Source organism: Barbus barbus, assembly GCF_936440315.1.
Source record: "Barbus barbus genome assembly, chromosome: 35".
Taxonomy (NCBI): domain Eukaryota; kingdom Metazoa; phylum Chordata; class Actinopteri; order Cypriniformes; family Cyprinidae; genus Barbus; species Barbus barbus.
The window spans coordinates 3,812,434-3,832,558 of record NC_136763.1 but is presented as its reverse complement, the minus strand read 5'-3'; the positions used below and the strand labels follow the sequence as shown (position 1 = coordinate 3,832,558).

Here is a 20,125-nt window from a genome sequence, read left to right as displayed (position 1 = left end):
AGACAAATTAAAGATGAAAATGAATCTAAATAAATAGACAAACACACATTCCACAGAAGCATCAGACAGTATTCTTGTTAAAAGAAAATCTCCAATTTCCAGCTAAAAATGTTATTCAGTACTTAATTTTTTTGCTTTAAGAGATAACATTCATTCCGTTAAGCTTCATATGGGAAAAGTGTGACAATCTACAGGCCTTATCTCGGCTGAACCAGTGACAGGTTGTAATCGCTTTCCTAAGCACCTGCCCTCACGAACCAATCCCATATCTGAGGATCAGCATAAGAACGTGTTTAAAGACTTCAAAAGGTTTAAAGGTTTAGTGGACTACTACTTTCACTACCACTTCTCTCTGATGGCATACAAATCCACTTCTTTCAGGAAATACTGGAAGGGAATTGGATTGTCTCCAGGTGTACTCTGATTGGCCAGCTATCCAGTGCGTTGTGATTGGGCGAATACCTCAAGCGTGTGACAGAAATGTTACACCCCTTACCATATTTGGAATATCAGCATCTCCATAACATGGCGGCAGCAACAATACTACAGCGAGAATAAAAGTTACGCCTTCTTGCTTTGCGTAAACATTTGGGCGGTGTTATGAAAATCTTCCAACACAGTGATGTAGATTTGTGGGGGGCGTGTTTAAATTAGGCATTTTAGGAAGGTGTGGAAGAGTCTGAACTTCTATAAAGAATCCCTCTTTGGGTTTGAGACTTGAGTCTTTGCAACTTTACGGATCTTATATATGCACGAACAGCTTGTAACACTCCAAAGACAAAGGAAAACTTTAAATCACATCATACGACCTCTTTAAAGCTACAGAAGTATGGGACAATCATTAGAAAAATAAATGTTGACACCATTCATAAAACACATAGGAAGTACAAGCTTTCAATATATCTTTAAATTAAACTCACAGGCCAGGCTGAAAGTAAAATATTAGCTCATGGGATAATTCATCCATTCTCATGTCCCATTATCCCAAATTAAAATTTGAATGACATGATTTGAGCAAATGGCATAATTTCCTTTTTAGCTTCTTCAATACAGGCAAAGATGTAACTAATCCCAGCTTGTTCTCGATTCAAGGTTGCACCAGGTCACAATCTTTCCTACTGCCCCCGTGCATGAGAGAATGTTAGCTGTATGCTTTGTCACTGTGTATTAGGTCTTAAACCAAGCATGTAAAGCCTGTAAAGTGTCTAATGCAACATGACCGTTCTGCCGTTCCCTATGGCTGTGATTCTGCGTGAACGTGACAACTCCTCACCGACCACCCGCTGCTTTTCCATTTGTTAAAATACCTGAGGCAAAATAAATCACTTGGTAACAAGTATCTCAGAAGTCCTTAAAAGTCCCTTACCAACTAAAAAAAGCTGGCATTTCTCAAAAGGAAGTTGTGTGGGGGATGAGGAAAAGATAAAACGGTGATGAAACAGTTCAAAGAGAGAAGGTATGGTGCAGATCACAGGTTATCACAGGTGACAGAAAAAAAGATCAAAACTTAGAGCTGAGCGAGATAAACTTTGTCTATAAATGCCAATATTGTCCAAAACATATAGACCATTATACTGCCCACAAAACCATTGCGTATATTACATACATCTCCCAGCCCTTAGTGCCTCTTTTTGAAACGGGGGCATGAAGGGTACATACATAATAGCTGAAATTCCTGTACTTGGTGTCTGTCGAAAGCATATAGTTCTGATCTAACTGCCTCGAGTAAATGTTTCAAGCTGATTTCCATAAGATGACTCACTATTACTCATTTTAGACTCATTCGCCCGCTAGCATCAACACATTGTATCAAGTAAAACGGGCCTCAGGGTTGTAGGAGACAAAGAGCAAACGGACCAGCCAGTCATCTCAAGTTAACTGACTCTCTAGGGTTCACTTATTAGGGCTTCAGCAACAAGTAAAACCCATTGTAAAGGCCTTTCCACACTGAGCGCGATGCGAAAAAGCGAGGTGAATCGCCCGTGAATGTTGCTTTCACACAGAGCACGAAATTAATGTTCGCCTTCTGCTAATTCACGCCTGCACGCTAGGGGGCGCCGACCAACGATGTATTTTTCCTCAGATATATAACGCGTATATTAGGGCTGGGCGGTATGACCAAAATTTTATTTCACGGTATGAGAAATTTTATTTCACGGTAACGATATCTTTCACGATATAGTTTTTTATATAGGTAGTTATTCCAGAAAATGTACAAAAGGGCTTTATATAATAAATTTGCTTGAATATTTAAGAAAAGGACTTGATCTTATTTGATTATTTTGTATTTTATTTTTAACCTTATAAATATGGTAAACAAAATATGACTTTATATGAACAACAATGACACAGACTTGATGCTTCTCTCGCAATCCCCATGACTGAAGCGCTTCCTTTAGACTTTGCGCTATCATCTCTCCAGTGTGATCTTCTGGAAAGTAGGATGTCTGTAGATGTCTTTGATGAAGTGGACTGTCAGGCTCATACGGCTGCGTAGTGCGGCTCGTCCACAAATCTGTTGTCGTTGCAAAGTATTCAACATTACTGAGCTCCTGTTCAATTCTCAGTCGGCATTCTCTGTACGAGGTTGGCAACGCAACTTTGCTAAAGTGCTTGCGGCTCGGCATTGCATAGCGTGGATCAAGGGTTTTGATTAGGTCTCGAAAACCCTTCTTTTCCAGTGTAAACTGGTGCCATGTCTTTGCAAATATGCATCGTAATTGCATGGGTTATTTCCTTACATCGTTTTGAGCTTTTTTCATACGGCAAGACTTTGGTAAAAGACTCAGCCAAAGTGGTTTGAACCTAGCATGGCACAGTTTGCAAATCACCTTTTTCTGCTCGTTGTCAGATTTTGCAAAACCGAACCCGAAGTCCACACAACAGATGTTGCAGCAATTTTAATGACGAGTTCCTCCTCCTGCTCAGGATTTTCTTTTGAGCCATCCTCGTCTGTTCGTTTCTCCTTTTCCATGTTTTTACAACCTCCCAGCGTATCCTTCAGTCTTGCATTCAACGGTTTGACCAGTCTCAGCCTCACGCATGCTGCACGTGAGTTGGCCACGCCCACTTATTTACATTTCACGGAATAAAAAAATATTTTACGGTACACATTTCATTCCGCGGTAACGATATATACCTTCATACCGCCCAGCCCTAGCGTATATGGATTTAACATCTAAATTAGAATTATAAATAAATTATGGCTGTGTCCAAATTCAGGGTCTGCATCCTTCGGAGTACTCATTTGAAGGATGTTACGTCACAGCGCCGCGACGAAGGCTGTCCAAATTCGTAGGATCCTTCAAATGCGGCCCACAAATACGTCCTCCTTTTCCCCGAATTGGAAGGATGGGTGTGGTGGATCCTTTCCCGTCCTACCTATCCCATAATTCTTTTCGGCAGAGCGTAATGGTGGACGAAGCGAGCGGTAGCGGAGTGGGAGAGGAGTTTCTCTGACAAAACAAGCTAAAGTTTATGCTTCAGCTCAATGAATTTGTAGGAGAAATTAGTAGAATACTTAAAAACAAATAAAAATAGGCTATAATGGCTTACCTGGATGTGACTGTCTTGTAGTCTGATATAAAAAACTCTCAGGCAACGAGCAAAGAAAATATTTAATTTATTTAATTGCTTTATTTCTTCCAAAAGAATTAAAATGAGGAGAATAACTCTTTGTTTGTCCATTTTCACGCTTCTTGCTTGGCGCTGTCACGGTTGCTAGGCGACAGGATATGAGCAACAGGTAAGAGAGGGAACTGAAAGAAGGGTAGGCTGTCCAAATTCACAAACACCGACTTCCGGGTTTTGCGGACGTCGGAGGATCCCTCCTCCTTCAACCGGGTAGGAAGGATCCTAAGGAGGATGCAGACCCTGAATTTGGACACAGCCTATAATAAGCAACGTTTGATTCTACACCAGAAACACACGCTATCTATAATGCTTACAAGAATAGGCTACATCGTAAAATATAATTAGAAGTACAATTAGCATCAAGCTACACTTGAAAATGTATTTAATTATTAATGCATTTGCTTACCCACTTTAAACCATCAACGAGTGCTTGTAATGACTTCCGATTGTGATTTATAGTTTATAAAGTTTATATTTATATATGAACGCGCTCTGACTCATAACACTCGCGCACGTGGAAGAAAACGGACGGTGCTCTACAGATCACATGATACTGTGGATAATTATTAAAAATGTTATTGTGTGTGAAGAACATGTGAGAATAAATCTGTTCAGAAATACCAACGATAACAAGAACTCAGCATCCACTCTCTTATCCAGGATACTCTTCTTCTGTGTTTGTTTACACTGGTTTTTACAACAGCGCCACCATTCTCACCCTTCTGTGCAACAGGAGCTGCTCCGGTCACGTGATCCTAGCTCAAATCTTATCGGACGGCCCGTGTTTCCGCTTTGCGAAAAAGATTCGTCGGACTGGATGAAAAAAAAAAACATTTGCATTTTCGGTGTGTGAATGTTAGCGGTCTGTGCGGAAGCATCTATAGGAAGCTGTTATTTTATTCCAGCGCAACATTGCGTCCGAAATTCGTTTTGCTTTTTCGCGCTCAGTGTGGAAAGGCCTTAAGGCAGTCAGCTCTTTTAAAAAGTTTTCAACCCACACATCTTCAAAGCATAGATCACAATTAAGACTAGCTCCCCCAATTGTGTAAAAAAGTAAATGAAAAGTGGCCCACATAGCAAATGAACAATTAAGATTTAAATTTAAATATTCACCAAAAATGTTCTTAGTTACCACTTTATTTGTGTCATTAAAAAATACAAAAAGCATTGGTAGCGCTGGCACAGATAGCCTCATAGACATATAGCGTTGTTGCGCTTTGGGCATCCTGAGTTTGAGTGCCAGCTCGCAGACCTTTCCTGATTTCATACTAGGACTGTGCGATTAATCGAAATCGAATCGCAATCACGATTTGAGACGTTGCACCACAAAACCTGCGATGTGGACGCGATATTACTCTGTTCCAGAGCATATGCATGACTGCCAGCCTTGAGTGGCAGTCTTATTAACCAATAGAGTGAGCTAATTCAGAAGACTGCACACACAGCGTGTGTCTCTGAATGCTTCTCACACTCGCTCCGCTCTGCCCCACACTGCGCGTCTCCCGCGTCTCATGGACGAGCCATTTACACTTGCCGCACACACGCAGCCTGTCTCATAATGCTCTTTTATACTCAGTCTCGCGCCTGGTTCTGCTCCGCAAGTCGCTCACGAGTGCATCTGGCAATATGGACGAGGCCTGACGCACACGCACAACCTGTGTCAACTCGCGCCTGGCTCCGCGTTTAAAACAAATATAAAATTAAGTCTAACTGCTTGCCAATTTCACTTATATGATATGAAACATTTCCCACTTGTTCTTAAAATCCCAAATACTTAAAAATTAACAAATCAGCCCGTGTAACATGTAATACTTTAATAATTGACTAAAGAAATATATTTCTTTATTTATAAAAAATAAACAAATCTTTCCTGTGAAATTCAGTAATTCTGTAAAAGTAGTAATACCAGTATAATCTTCCCTGCAGAAAAAAAAGCCGGTAGAACCCCTCCCAAAACACAATATAAAATGTTATGGATTTAAGGGTTATAATGGGAATTGTATTGGTTTTAATGTAAACTATAATGGTGTCTATACTGGTATTTGATGCATTCTATTGGTGGGATGTAATCTAACAGATGGCAACCAATAGAACAACAGTAATTGCTATTGGAATAATGCCCAAAACAAAAAGGAATTTTGTAATGGTTTTTATGGAAACTATAAGAATTTCTGTGATGGTTTCTATAGTTTTTTTTGTTTTTTCAGCAGGGTAACGATACTCATACTGTGCTGCACATTACTGACAATATTGAGCTGAAGCTTGACTTTGCAAATTTAAAAATCGCAATCACAATATGTCAAAAAAATTGCAAATAGATATTTTCCTCAAATCGTACAGCCCTATTTCATACCTCTCTATGAAATCCAATATGATGAAATCCAAGAGTTTTCTGACCCTGCATAAACAGCAACGCAACTACCACATTCAAGGCCCAGAAAGGTAGTAAAGACATCAATAAAATAGTCCATGTGACGTCAGGGGTTCAACCGTAATGTTATGAAGCTATGAGAATACATTTTGTGTACAAGAAAACAAAAACTACTTTTTTTTTTTTCAACAATTCCTTCACTTCCGGGTCAGTCCGCCGCCATTCACAAGAGTACCATGTATTCCTCTGCTTGTAAACAAGATAAATAACATAAAACATTTCAGTTGCCTTGCTGTCTATGCGGAGTCAGAAAGCTCTTGGATTTCATCAAAAACATCTGAATTTGTGTTCTGAAGATGAAGGGTCTTACAGGTTTGGAACAACATGAGGGTGCATAATTCATGACAGAATTAATTTTTTTGGGTGAACTGACCCTTTTTAAATCCAGAATAGAATGGTAGGAATCATTTATAACTTCTTGTGGAAATCTGCAGAGTTGTTAGCAAACTAACAATGAAAAATACTTCTAAAGCATTTATTAATCTTAGTTAATGTTGATTCCAACATTTACTAATACATTATTAAAATCAAAAATAAACAAATCCATTGCTATCCCCTATAGCGTCTATTAAAACACAGAGCATGTTGAAGAGGGTACACGGATGTTCAAGTGCATAGGGAATGTAAAATAAGCACCTGGGATGGAGAAGAAATGACGGAGGGGAGTGCATGAGCAAACGTCCGTCAGCAGATGCTGTTGCTGCATCCCACAAGTCTGATAGGTCAAAGGGGTGAGGCATGCGAAGTTAAGGAGATTACACAAATGGCGAGCATATACTGCAACAGGCAAAATCCAAATCTCACAGCGTTGTGTGGCCCAGCAGAGAGAGCTGACATATGTTCATCGCTCGACACGAGCTTGCCCGGCAGCTGAAAACCGCTCCAATTAGACCTGCCTGCATCAGAATCCTTGATTATGTACTTTGTGAAAAGCTCACTGGCACAAAAACATCACGAAAGCAGCACTAATAAGTCTGCTGAGACGGTACAGAAAACAAATGAGAGGAGAATAAGCATGGGAATCACACACAACTTAGTTATTTAACAATTCTTGTAGTACTTTAGTAATTTTTTTTTTTTCAAAACTTAAACACTTTTTTTGTGAAATACTATTTATTGTGATAAAATGTGAATCTTTATCTGTATGAACTAATTATAAAGAATTCAGTTCTCATTTCATTTTGAGTTTGATATGATGAAATCAATGAATGGTTCAGCGAATATCTCTCAGATCGATTAAAACCAATAACTCATGAGTTTGACGCTGATTTCGGGATCCTTTCTGATGGATTCATAAAAAAAAGACACTGATGTAGCAACAAGTGAGCACATTGCAATAGGTAAATGTTTTATTTATAGTCTTTTTCAGCTCAATCTTTCTCATCTTCACTTACAAATTAGCTAAAACTCTTATAACTCTGTAGATTCAGAAACCGCAAAACAATAGATTTTCAATACAATAAAGCATTTTAGTCAAGTATTTTAGGTACAGTGTTCAAGAGCCATTAAAAGAAGTGAAAATTCATAAAAGGGAACTGGTTTTTAGTAGTCAACCCTACAGTTCATTTGTTAACCATTAACTATACTTTATTTTAATACTTTATAAATACTGCAGCATTTAGTAATATTATGTGTGTTAATCTCAATATTTACATTTTTAATCTCAACTACCTCTATCTCCAGAGAAAAAGTAAATTTATCTGAAACAGGAGAGAAATATGCACAGATCAAGCATCGTTTATAAGCAAAAACAGTCCAGAGTAGTTCTAAGCAAATATGTGGGCAGATTTTGATGTGAGAGGACAACAGAGAATGGACCTTTTCACTGGAGGAACCATTATTATGGATTACAGACTCATATATCGAATATTGTGATCAGGGCTCATTCTTCCCACTGGTCGCACTTTTGCGACTAACTTTCTCAGTTGGTCGCACGAACACATAATTTGGCCACAATTTTTATTTTTTGCTACAACATTTTGCTACATCAATGCATGCTGATGAACTTTTATCATAGTTTATAGTTATATGGTAACGAAAGTGTTCAACATACAACCCGTTCTTTTATTATTTGTGATTTCAATTTTGTGAACAGGAATTCCTTTTTTCGTGCGCTTTCAAATTCGTAATCTTGGTGTCACGTTTTACAAGAAAAGATTATTGTCTGTTTTGCTTATATCTATACACCTTTCACTTTTTAAGACTAAAACAAAAGATGGATTCATTGTTATTCTTAATTTAAAAAGCACAACAATAAAACAGTACGTTACAATGACAAACTAGCTTACATAACATTTATTAACAAAAACGAATAGACGAGGCATGGCATACACCACATGCTGTATTATATACCGACTAATAAATTACAGAATGTTTAGCAAACACTGAGGAATCAAAAAAATAATAATATTTAAAAAATTAAGGAAAGCCTCCATATTAAAGTAACGTGAGGTAAACAGCAAAGATAAGTTTTTCAAAACGAAAACAAAAAGAAAAGTAAAACTAAACCGGCTGTCGCTGACAGGACTTGCATGTTTTTTCTACAACATGTTCACCATCTCTGGTTTAAGAAGCGGTCTTTTACTTTAGTTTGAAAACCAAATCCTCTGTTGCGTTCAGTCCGTGCTCGTGCTGACGCAGGGCTCTACACCTGAAGCACTCGAGCTGAAAGCGCCTCTCTTCACGTGATCAGTGAAATCTGATTCCTGCTACAATGTGCCACAGCTCTGCAGAGCGCTGTATGAAGCAGTCGCTTTGGAGCAGCACAGACCATGCACTCGCACAAATGCGACCACGTCAAACCACGTCAGTCTAGAGCCCTGGTGATGTTTTTATCAGCTGTTTGGACTCTCATTCTGACGGCACCCATTCACTGCAGGGCATCCATTGTTGAGCAAGTGATGTAGTGCAACATTTCTCTGAATCTGGTCTGACAAAGAAACAAACTCATCTACATCTTGGATGGCTTGAGAGCGAGTAAATTTTCAGCAAATTTTCATGTTTGGGTGAACAACTCATTTAATTATTAACAAAAGAGACCTTATTGTAAAGTGCTATGATTATTCCTTTGGCAAAACAGAGTTTTCTTATTTATTTGCGACAAGAAGCATTAACATACACGGTCATTACGCCTAAATAACTCTCCGTATCCGGCACGGGTCTGCAGCGCTGATGGAACCACCACACAGAATTTTTATTTCCCTTCCCAGCAGCCTATTTCCCTCAGCCATACTCAATCACTGGCCGAAACAGAGGTGTCTGAACTCTAAAGGTGTCATTACAACACGAGAGATGGGGCATGAATAAGAAAAGCGGAAAAAAATGGTGAGAAAGATAGACAGAGACTACGAGAGCAGGAGACTAATGAAGAGTGACAAAAGAGATTGTGTAAAAAACTGAAATGAAGAAACAAGAGAATGAGAGCAAGAATATTAAAAGAGCAGCAATAATTTTAAAAGAAATTATTGGCCATTGCTTGGCCGATGGCCAACATGATGCTAATATACACATCATCATACAATATAGTAATGATGCAAGTAATCAGCTAAAGTGGTCAGCCATTGGTAATACTTCATTCTAAAAGAGACTATACAATATCATCAAAGTTTCTGTCCTGCGAGTGCTGACATCTCCAGACAGCTGACCATCTATTAAATCTAATAAAAGCATTGAACAGTGGCACTTCAAATAAAAAATGACCGCTTAAGTCTGTTTCAGTACAGACAATGAGCCTTCTATTCTCACTGAAGCACAGGCTCAGTCTAAGCAGTGATCTATTGTCGACTTGGCAAGTCATTTGTTGATGGAGGTTCAGATCTGTGCTGCCGGTGTATGATCTTCTTTAAAAAAAATTTAATCTAATTCACTAGTTCACTGAAATTAGTGCCATATAAAACCAGAGACATCTGGACAACGTAAAAACATCAGATTGCAAACAACAACAACAAATCTATATAAGCTTAAAAAACATTTTCACAGAAGCCCATAAGTGCAAAAGGAAAAAGAGCTTCCTGAACAAAAAATAAGAGAACAATAAGTTCTTAATTTACAAAATATAAAAAACACAATGCCAGAAAATAATAATATAAATAATTAACTTTTTTGTGGATTCTTAAAATAAATAAATTGTATTATATATAAATATATATATATAAAATTCATCAATGTGAATCTGACTTTCAGTCAAAGTCAGTAAAATCTGAAAAAACTGAAAATAAGCATCAGCCACTGCTTATGATAAATAAATTAGGCCTAATTCAATATGCATAATTTATCACAAAATGTAAGTTAGTGTAACTTCAGATTTTTTTTCCCCTCAGAAAGAAATAAGCTCCTCAGCTACATTTTTCTCATGTTAGTGCTAAGAGAATAAATCTTACGAGTACTTTATTGATGTAATGCCACATCTTATGAAACCCCATCCAACACTCCAACACATTACCTCATTTAGCCAAAGGGCTTTGTTGAGGATAAACAGTTTAATTTGCACCTAACAGCTGCCCAGGAATTCCCTAGCAATTTGCTCTTTGTGGTGTTGGAGTAAATAGCAGAAAAACGTGTGTATAAAGTACACACTTGGCATTAGCGAGTATGCCGTTTCTCATGGGGAGTATTTGTTCTTGACGGAGGCTTTCAGTGTGTATCTCTGAGCCATTTAAAGACTCGATGTGTGCATCTCAAAAGACGTGGAACGGAATAAAGTCTGTCCCTGGAGAGTGTCTCTAAGGAGGCCGCTGCTAATTGTCTGACAACTGCAGCATGCTGCTCCTATTAATTCCCCAACAAGAGTTTAGAAGCGTTTAACCCTTCTGCATACAAGGGACTACAAAAGATGAAGGTCTCTGAAGAACTTAATTCGACCAAAAATGATGGTTATGATTTAAAACATGCACGGAAATAATTAAAAAAGCAGGAACAGTTTGTCCAAAAATGAAAATTTGCTAAACATTAAATCACTCTCAAGCCATCCAAGATACACGTTTGGTACTTCATGGGAACTGATATTCAGAAATGTATCGGGGGAAGTCGTGGCCTAATGGTTAGAGAGTCGGACTAGTAATCGAAAGGTTGCGAGTTCGAGCCCCCGGCCGGCAGGAATTGTAGGTGGGGGGAGTGAGTGTCCAGCGCTCTCTCCACCCTCAATACCACGACTGAGGTGCCCTTGAGCAAGGCACCGAACCCCCAATTGCTCCCCGGGCGCTGCAGCATGGCTGCCCACTGCTCCGGGTGTGTGTTCACGGTGTGTGTGTGTGTGTGTGTGTGGATTTGTTCACTACTCACTGCTGTGTGTGTGCACTTGGATGGGTTAAATGCAGAGCACCAATTTCGAGTATGGGTCACCATACTTGACAATACGTCACGACTTTAAAAAAAAAAAAAAAAAAAAAATTACATTACTTGCTCACCAATGGATTCTTTGCAGTGAATGGGTGCCATCAGAATGAGATACCAACTAGCTGATAAAAACATCACAATAATCCACACCACTCAAGTCATCTGATTAATGTCTTAAGGTTTGTAAGAAACAAATCAAGATGTTTTTAACCTTAAACATTCAGACTAGACAAGTTTTTCACTTGAGAAAGCAACATTACGGATGGAGGACTAGTACTTTAGCATGGTGTACAGCTATTACAAGCAAGCAACATTATGATGTCATCTCATGCACATGTTCTAAAGTTAAAGTCAGGTTGTGTATAAAGCTGTTCCACTCAAACACTTCATTTGGGCTTGACTGTCTTAATTGAATGTGTGTCACACTGCTGTTTCCTATCTGTTTCTCAAGTACTTACTCACTTCCAGACAATAAAAAGTCCTATAGATAAGGCAAAGCCACACTAAACACAAGTGCCACTTTTAGTCACCTCTGATGTGTTATCAGACCTCAGACGGACGTGCTGAATGGCCAATATGCCAAACTATAGAGTCCATTAAGATAAAAGGCGGGTCTATTTATGGCAACAGCCACAAAATTAACTTGGTATTGCGATTCCATCTATTCCATTGCATCCATTTTTTAATGTATTAAAGAAAAATGTCTGTAGAGCCTCATATCAACATTACTATAAATGTTATGTAAAAATCTAATCAAACCCTTAATTGCACAATTTGTTATGTTTTTGAATTAAACTAAAATATCACTCAATACAGCAAAAAAACAAACATGCCTCTTTACCGACACATAATATGAACTTTAAGTACTTAAATTATTCCTGCATCAAGTTACATATGACAGCAAGTTATGACTTACACTAATATTATATACATATACAGTGATGTGCATGTTTGTCACACTTTAATGTTTCAGATCATCAAACTAATTTAAATATTAATCAAAGATAACACAAGTAAACACAGCATGCGGTTTTTCAATGAAGGGTTTTTTTTATGAAGGGAAAACTAAATCCAAACCCACATGGCCCTGTGTGAAAAAGTGTTTGAATGGCCTGCATGGCAGAGTTCCAAGACAAAAACCGCTGCTGAGCAAAAAGAACATAAAGGCTCGTCTCAGTTTTGCCAGAAAACATCTTGATGATCCCCAAGACTTTTGGGAAAATACTCTGTGGACTGACGAGACAAAAGTTGAACTTTTTGGAAGGTGTGTGTCCCATTACATCTGGCGTAAAATTAACACAGCATTTCAGAAAAAGAACATCATACTAACAGTAAAATATGATGTGGTAGTGTGATGGTCTGGGGCTGTTTTACTGCTTCAGGACCTGGAAGACTTGCTGTGATAAATGGAACCATGAATTCAGCCGTCTACCAAAAAATCCTGAAGGACAATGTCCGGCCATCTGTTCGTGACCTCAAGCTGAAGCGAACTTGGGTTCTGCAGCAGGACAATGATCCAAAATACACCAGCAAATCCACCTCTGAATGGCTGAAGAAAAACAAAATGAAGACTTTGGAGTGGCCTAGTCAAAGTCCTGAATCCTATTGAGATGCTGTGGCATGACCTTAAAAAGGCAGTTCATGCTCGAAAACCCTCCAATGTGGCTGAATTACAACAATTCTGCCAAGATGAGTGGGCCAAAATTCCTCCACAGCGCTGTAACAGCCTCATTGCAAGTTATCGCAAACACTTGATTGCAGTTGTTGCTGCTAAGGGTGGCCTAACCAGTTATTAGGTTTAGGGTGCAAGCACTTTTTCACACAGGGCCATGTGGGTTTGGATTTTGTTTTCCCTTCATAATAAAAAACTTCATTCAATAACTGCATGTTGTGTTTACTTGTGTTATCTTTGATTAATATTTAAATTTGTTTGATGATCTGAAACATTAAAGTGCGACAAACATACAAAAAAAATAAAAAATCAGGAAGGGGGCCAACACTTTTTCATACCACTGTAAATAAATAAATAAATAAATATATATATATATACACACATACAAAATATATATATACATACTACGGGGGAAAGCGTGTGTAATATTTATGTAATGCAAATGTCCAGCTTTGTACATGTCCATTGGTCGTATACTTTAATCAAAACACTAGTATTCAAAAAAACATGAATAAACAAAAATGGACATCCTTGAACAAGTATGAAGAATTAAGCTTCAAAGAGTGAGCTTGCATTTGCGCACACCAGATAAACTCATAGGAAAATGTAGAAAAAAGTTGACCTATTCTTGCAGTCTACAACCAGCGGTTTTCAAAGGCATGGTACTTTTGAAGAACAGTATTTACAGACTGGTTGCAAAGACCAGGAAGTACTGTGTAAATAAAGAGAACCTAACCTAACAAAGAGGCCTGCCTCGACTAAATAAAGTTACATGAAAAACATTTGAGGCAAACAACATAAAGCTCTGAATAATCTCGAACAAACTAAATGCGAAACTGAATCATTATAAAAGTAGTACAGTGAGGGGGAAAAGTACATTTTCAACACCATTTCCAAGCTCGTAAGGTAAATAACTGGGACGCGCTTCATTAATATCTCTCCAGAACAGCTGTTTGGATTAAACAAACACACGGATATTTCAGGCTTCTGCCAATAATAAGAGTAAAACCTAAACAGATCTAGAATGAACTCATGAAAGCATATTTCTGCACTAATTTTCCCATGTATCTCCAAGCGGAGATGAGGAAAGAGACACTATAGGGTATCTGCTCATCTAGTACTGTACCAGATAAACTGAACAGAAAAACAAACAGTGTTAACCGTTGGCATTCTGAGGTTTATGAAAATGGTAATGAGACTCATGACTGGCCTACCTCAATTGTAAATAAATGCGATGTGGGTTTGGACACTAAATCCACACCTCATTCTTAATCATGGTAATCAGAAACACTCCCAATGACAACAGCAAGTTTTCAGATTCTAAATAATTCCCATTATGTCACCCTTAAGTTATTGTAATGACCGCTTAACTGACAAGAGCCTAAGAACTGACCTTCCTTGAGCCCTGGAACAACCCATAATATGCCAATGGAAACAGTAAGAGCTTTCGTGACATACGTAACCCGAAACAAACAGACCTGTATTTCTTCATAGGCCTCGTCAACGGTGGTGACTTGGTGCTGTTCGTGTAAGGCAGGCTCATCGCAGAAGAAGCACACCAAGCTCTTGTCACTTAAGCAGAAGAGCTTGACCTTTTCATGGTCCTTGCACGGGTACGAGTTCCTCTGGGCGTTCAGGATGGCGTCCAGAGGGAAAGCGGCATACCTCTCCACAATGTTGGAGAGCTTCAGGCTCGGGGACAGAAGGGGATCCGTGAAGGTCCTCCTGCACTCCGGGCAGTCTCGCGTCCCGTGAAGCTCCTGTCTGCTCCAGTGCTCAGTGATGCACTTACGGCAGAAGTAGTGCTCGCAGCCGAAACTGACAGGGTCTTGATAAATGCTCAGACAAATGGAGCACAAGAGCTCGTCCTTCAGACAGCAAGCCATTTGAATCTACAGAGGGGTCGGTCATGCACTGTGCAGGGAGCAGGACGCACAAACCCTGAGTCTCTGAATCAGCTGGGCTCTTTGATGCTTGAAAATGTTCCTCGACTGATTCCTGAAAAAGAGCGCAAGTAAGAAAGACACTGCAAAGATGGTTCTGCAACAGGCATACTTTTTATAAGTTTGATATTAGACTCTCGGATGATCAGGTATAAAGGCTTTAGACATGGAGTTTGTACTAAATTATCATGAATTGATGAGATAAATCTGATTGAAATTAGACAAGGAAATGTCAATAGTCCTTAATTAAAAAGAGAAAGGTCTGAAATCTGACTGGACTCATTCTGCAAGATTCAATAGTACCTTATCGAGCCCATTAAAACATAATTACATTTTCATTTAAGAATGTGAAAGGATACTCCCTGGCTAATTAAAGACATTCATTTCTAAAATAATTTTATACAGATGTCACGACTTATCCAAGAATCAAATTAATCTTGTATGGAGACACAACCTTGCTTGAATGAATGAATGAATGAATGTCTTTTTACAAAAATAATTTTTTCCTATTTACTATTTTCTGTATTTATTTTTAATTTTACTTTAATTATTTACATTTTCCTATTATTATATATATTGGTTTATTTTATTTTTAATTTATTTTATCATAGGTATGGGCCTCCATAATCGTGTAAAAACATTTAAAAAAGAACTCAATGCATTTAAAAATCAGAAATAATTCAACATTATATTCCCTCGCTACTTACTAATTAAAAACATTATAAAATCGTTCAATTTATACACGCTGCCACTCAGTCAGCTTAGACTTCAATATAACAAATCTGAAATTATCTAAATAATTTTTGAATTGCTAATGAAACACCTTGACTCTCTAAATTAGGTTATAAATACTGACTTCCACTTAAATTAACTGGATCTTGGTCCATTTAAATCAGCGGTTTACACATCAGAAAGCTCCTGTACACCATGGCAATTGCAAAAAAGTTATGGATATCACTGCTTTGTTTTAAAAAACTGCATTTCTCTTCCCTTTTTCCATTGTTTTCTTTTTATTGTTTATCCAAGCCGGCTGCTAAATAATTAGCCAGCTAGCAGGATGTGTAAACAGATTTTCTATCTATTCGGTCCTCTCCAAAAACTGACATTCTCACTTCATTCACTTACCCTAAGCGGTCCTGACGGGTTGTACAGTGGAAACAGCCCACTGTCACATAATTGAAAGACCAGGTCGTGGTTTTAATTACACATTTTGATCAGGTCAGATTGTTCAAAGCTGAAGAGCGACCGCACGCGCAGCTCCTCTCAATCTCACTGCTCTACTCTCGATCCGGAGGAGCACAGCAACGGAGCGAACCAACTCCGCAGGGGGGGACACACAAATAGATGGCAAGATAAGACAGCTCTCTCGGGACTTTGATTCGTGCTGTAAGGAAATTAAGTAATATACACATCTGTAATTTGCGTTTGTCATCTGGGCTGGATTCGTGAAGGATATAAGTTATTATTCCCCGGTGAAGGTGAATCCCTCCCGCTGCTGTAATGGTACAGCCCTGGCTTCCTCATCATGGACAGTAATGAGCATATGATAATATCAGAGTGATTGCTCGCACTCTGCTGGCGTGTGTTTGTAGGTCGACGCGAAATTAGATTTTATACAGTGAGTTCAGCATACTAGTAAATTGTTTAAATTAAAGAAAACATCTAAAAATAATTATAACATTTAAAGTATTTCATTTAACATAATTATAAAGTATAGACAAACCAATGATCAGAAAGAATCACAGCATATTTTAATTTAGTTTATGCAATGCAATGCAAATTGTCACATTTTGTTCAGGTGTATAGACTTCAATGGAATTATATTATAAATATTATATTAATAAATTATATAATACACACACATGCACGAACACACTAACTGTATATTATTATAGTTATTATATTATTATAGTTAATAATAATTATTAACTATAAATATTAAATATTTATATTTCATTTTTAATTAAATAGTATAATTATTATTTAAAAAATAAATAATTATTAATAAAGAAAATAATAATTAACTATTAAATAAATATATAATATTGTATGATGTATATCATATAATATAAATATTCTAAAATAAATAATAAACTTATATTTTTCATAAGGGGGAGAACAATTTAATTAAAAGATGATTACTGCAATTACTGCAAATGCATCATGGTAGTATTTGTACTGGTAAATTAAAGAAAACATCCAAAAATAATTATAACATTTTATAATGTTTTATTTATAAAAATTATTAAAAACATATCAGAAAGAATCACAGCATATTTTAATTTAGGTTATGGTTTCCTTAATCTACAATGCAAATCATCATAACACACACACACACATATGCATGGAGGTCCACATTACTCAAAATTAAATCATTAAATAAATGTTCATATATATATATATATATATATATATATATATAAAGTTGTTAAATGCATAATTATATAACTAAATACATAGATAAATGTATAAATAAATGCATAAGTAAAGGCATAAATGAATGAATCAATCAATCAATGTATGAATGAATTAATATTTATTTTTATGCATTTATGCATTTAATTATTTAATTATGTATTTAACTATTTATGTATATATATCAACATTTATTTAATGATTTGAGTAATTTGGCCCTCCATACATCATAATTATCTATTAAATAAATATATTATATTATATAACATATCATATGATAGCAATATTCTAAAATAAAAAATAAACGTTAAAATTTAATATAAATTATATTAAAAGACACTGCAATTAATGCTAATGTATTTATACATCATGGTAGAATTTGTACTGATTTTCATTGTCTTTTGTTGTTGTTTTACATTATATTGATGAGAATCACGATGCAAAAAATAGTCCTAAACTAGACCTCATAAAATATATTTTTTGTTTGTTTTTTTGAAAAGGTGTTTTTCTAACTTTCATATTCTTCCTATACTTATGAAGGCCGCAGGTTAGCAAAACAAGTTCTTCTGAAAACTATCTGGTGCTGAATGACTGAATTACTGTCCTTATTGTCAAAGTGCTTTCAAACAATGTATTGCTTTGCTCATGCGCCCACATTTCCCGACTCCACCTCACATCTCACTTTAGAAGCTGACCTTTGACCACCAAACCTTTTGCTGAGTTATTCTGGTGCTCGTGGTTTGACTTGTGCCAAAAGACATTTAGCGAAGCAAAAAGAAATAAGTATGTCTTCTGCATCTGTTCCCATGCACTTTACAAGAACTGCTGATTCATAAATTTCCTGCAGTTGTCAGACACATTCATCAACATTAGGCCTTGATTATTTGTGTAGTTTCGGTGTGTTCTGTGGTTCACGTTCATTGTTTGCATCTCATAGTTGCAGAGCAATCAATATGTGCAACACACCATGCGTTCATTATGAAACTGTGCAACAAAGATACTATCAGAACTCATTCATAGCGTGCATACATTGCATTGGAGAAGCGACGTGTTTTAATGGGTAGACCGTTGGTTTGCTTCCCTACCTCAACCTGATGTCAGGATTTCCTGTCACAGAGTGCAGCGCAAACAAGCCATTTCCCACAAACAGAATGCTATCTCTGCTGTATGCTTACTCATAATCATAACACTTGTGCTTTTAACACATTGCTGTGCTTTCACAACAGGGATGGATTAGAATGGAGGATGCAACTTACTAAAATGACTCACTGCCAAGTACCTATGGGGTTTCAGTATGCATTGTTGGCTCTGTTAGAAAATAAACTTTCACATGTGTGCTAATTTATTTAAGCTGTCCACTCACAATGTCATTTTTTAATGTCACATCGTAATTTATCATTTATTCTGTAATGGAAATGACACACTGAACTGAGGGAAACTGTGTAAAAATGGATTTACACAAAATAAAATATTGCAATTATTATTTTATTAAATTAATATTTTTAGATTTATATATATATATATATTCCTTAAATTATAATTTATATATATATATATATATATATATATATATATATATATTAGTGCTGTCAATTGATTAATCATGATTAATCGCATCCAAAATAAAAGTTTTTGTATACATAATATATATGTGTGTATTGTGTATATTTATTATGTATATATAAAGACACACACAAAGCATATATTTTGAAAATATGTACATGTATATATTTATATTCATGTAAATTATATAATATATAAATATATTGTAATATATGTAATGTATAATGTATATATATATAATAAACGTAAAGTATTTTTCTTAAATATATACATGCATGTACAGTATATATATATATATATATATATGTATTATATATACATAATAAATATGCACAGTACACACACATATATTATGTAAATAAAAACTTATATGTATATATTTATATTTATTTTATAATATACTTTCAAACCGGAAGACTAAAAAATAAAAAAACTTTTAACCATGTCCGATCTGGATTTACACAACTATAAAAATATTCACAGACATGATGGTAATTTGTATTATTTAATTTATTAAAATATATATATTTTCATTCTCATATTCTACTGAAAGTCTGGGACGATGACAAAACAGTAAAATGTACAAAAGAGTAAAAAAGACATAAAAAAATTAAATGGAAATCATTTAAAAAGAAAATAAACTATAAAAACTTATATATATATATATATGAATGGAACTTACTGTCCCTATAAGTGGACATCATAAAAGTGTTATTGTGTCCAAAAAAAGTGCTTCATACTTCTGCTCTAAATCTGAATAAATCAAGTAATTACTCAATAAGCTACAAATGAAAACCAGGCTTCCTGAACCAATCCCACAACAAACAGGCTGTGGCTTACTGAAGACTTTGTTCCACGCTCACAAAAAAGAAAGCAGCACACTCCACAGCTCAAGCGAGCAGTGCAATATCGACGTGGGAGTACAGCAACCCTCACAACAGCCGTAGAGGGCATGATCAATATTTAATCAGCTCCTAAAGAGATACTTCTCTGGGATTCCTTAAGTCGGTTAACACCTGTATTGATCCACCGCTGGAGGCTTTCCTCCGGCATCATATTAAAGATACTTTAATCTTAAACTGCTTTTTGTGCTGGTGGTCTACCAATCGCGTTAATGGGTGTTCTGACAAGCAG

General features: G+C 36.5%; 1 protein-coding gene across 1 annotated transcript in view; it reads right to left on the bottom strand.

Annotated features, from left to right (window-relative positions):
* Nucleotides 1-16,298, bottom strand: part of LOC306855018 (E3 ubiquitin-protein ligase TRIM62-like) — a 47,062-nt gene extending 30,764 nt beyond the window's left edge. Inside the window, exons 1-2 of the mRNA XM_079393393.1 lie at nucleotides 16,139-16,298; nucleotides 14,549-15,068 (exon numbers count right to left, since the gene is read on the bottom strand). Coding sequence (XP_079249519.1) covers nucleotides 14,549-14,956 — 408 coding nt within the window. The 5' untranslated portion in view covers nucleotides 14,957-15,068; nucleotides 16,139-16,298. The remainder of the gene's footprint in view (nucleotides 1-14,548; nucleotides 15,069-16,138) is intronic.
* Between the last annotated feature and the right edge of the window lie 3,827 nt (nucleotides 16,299-20,125).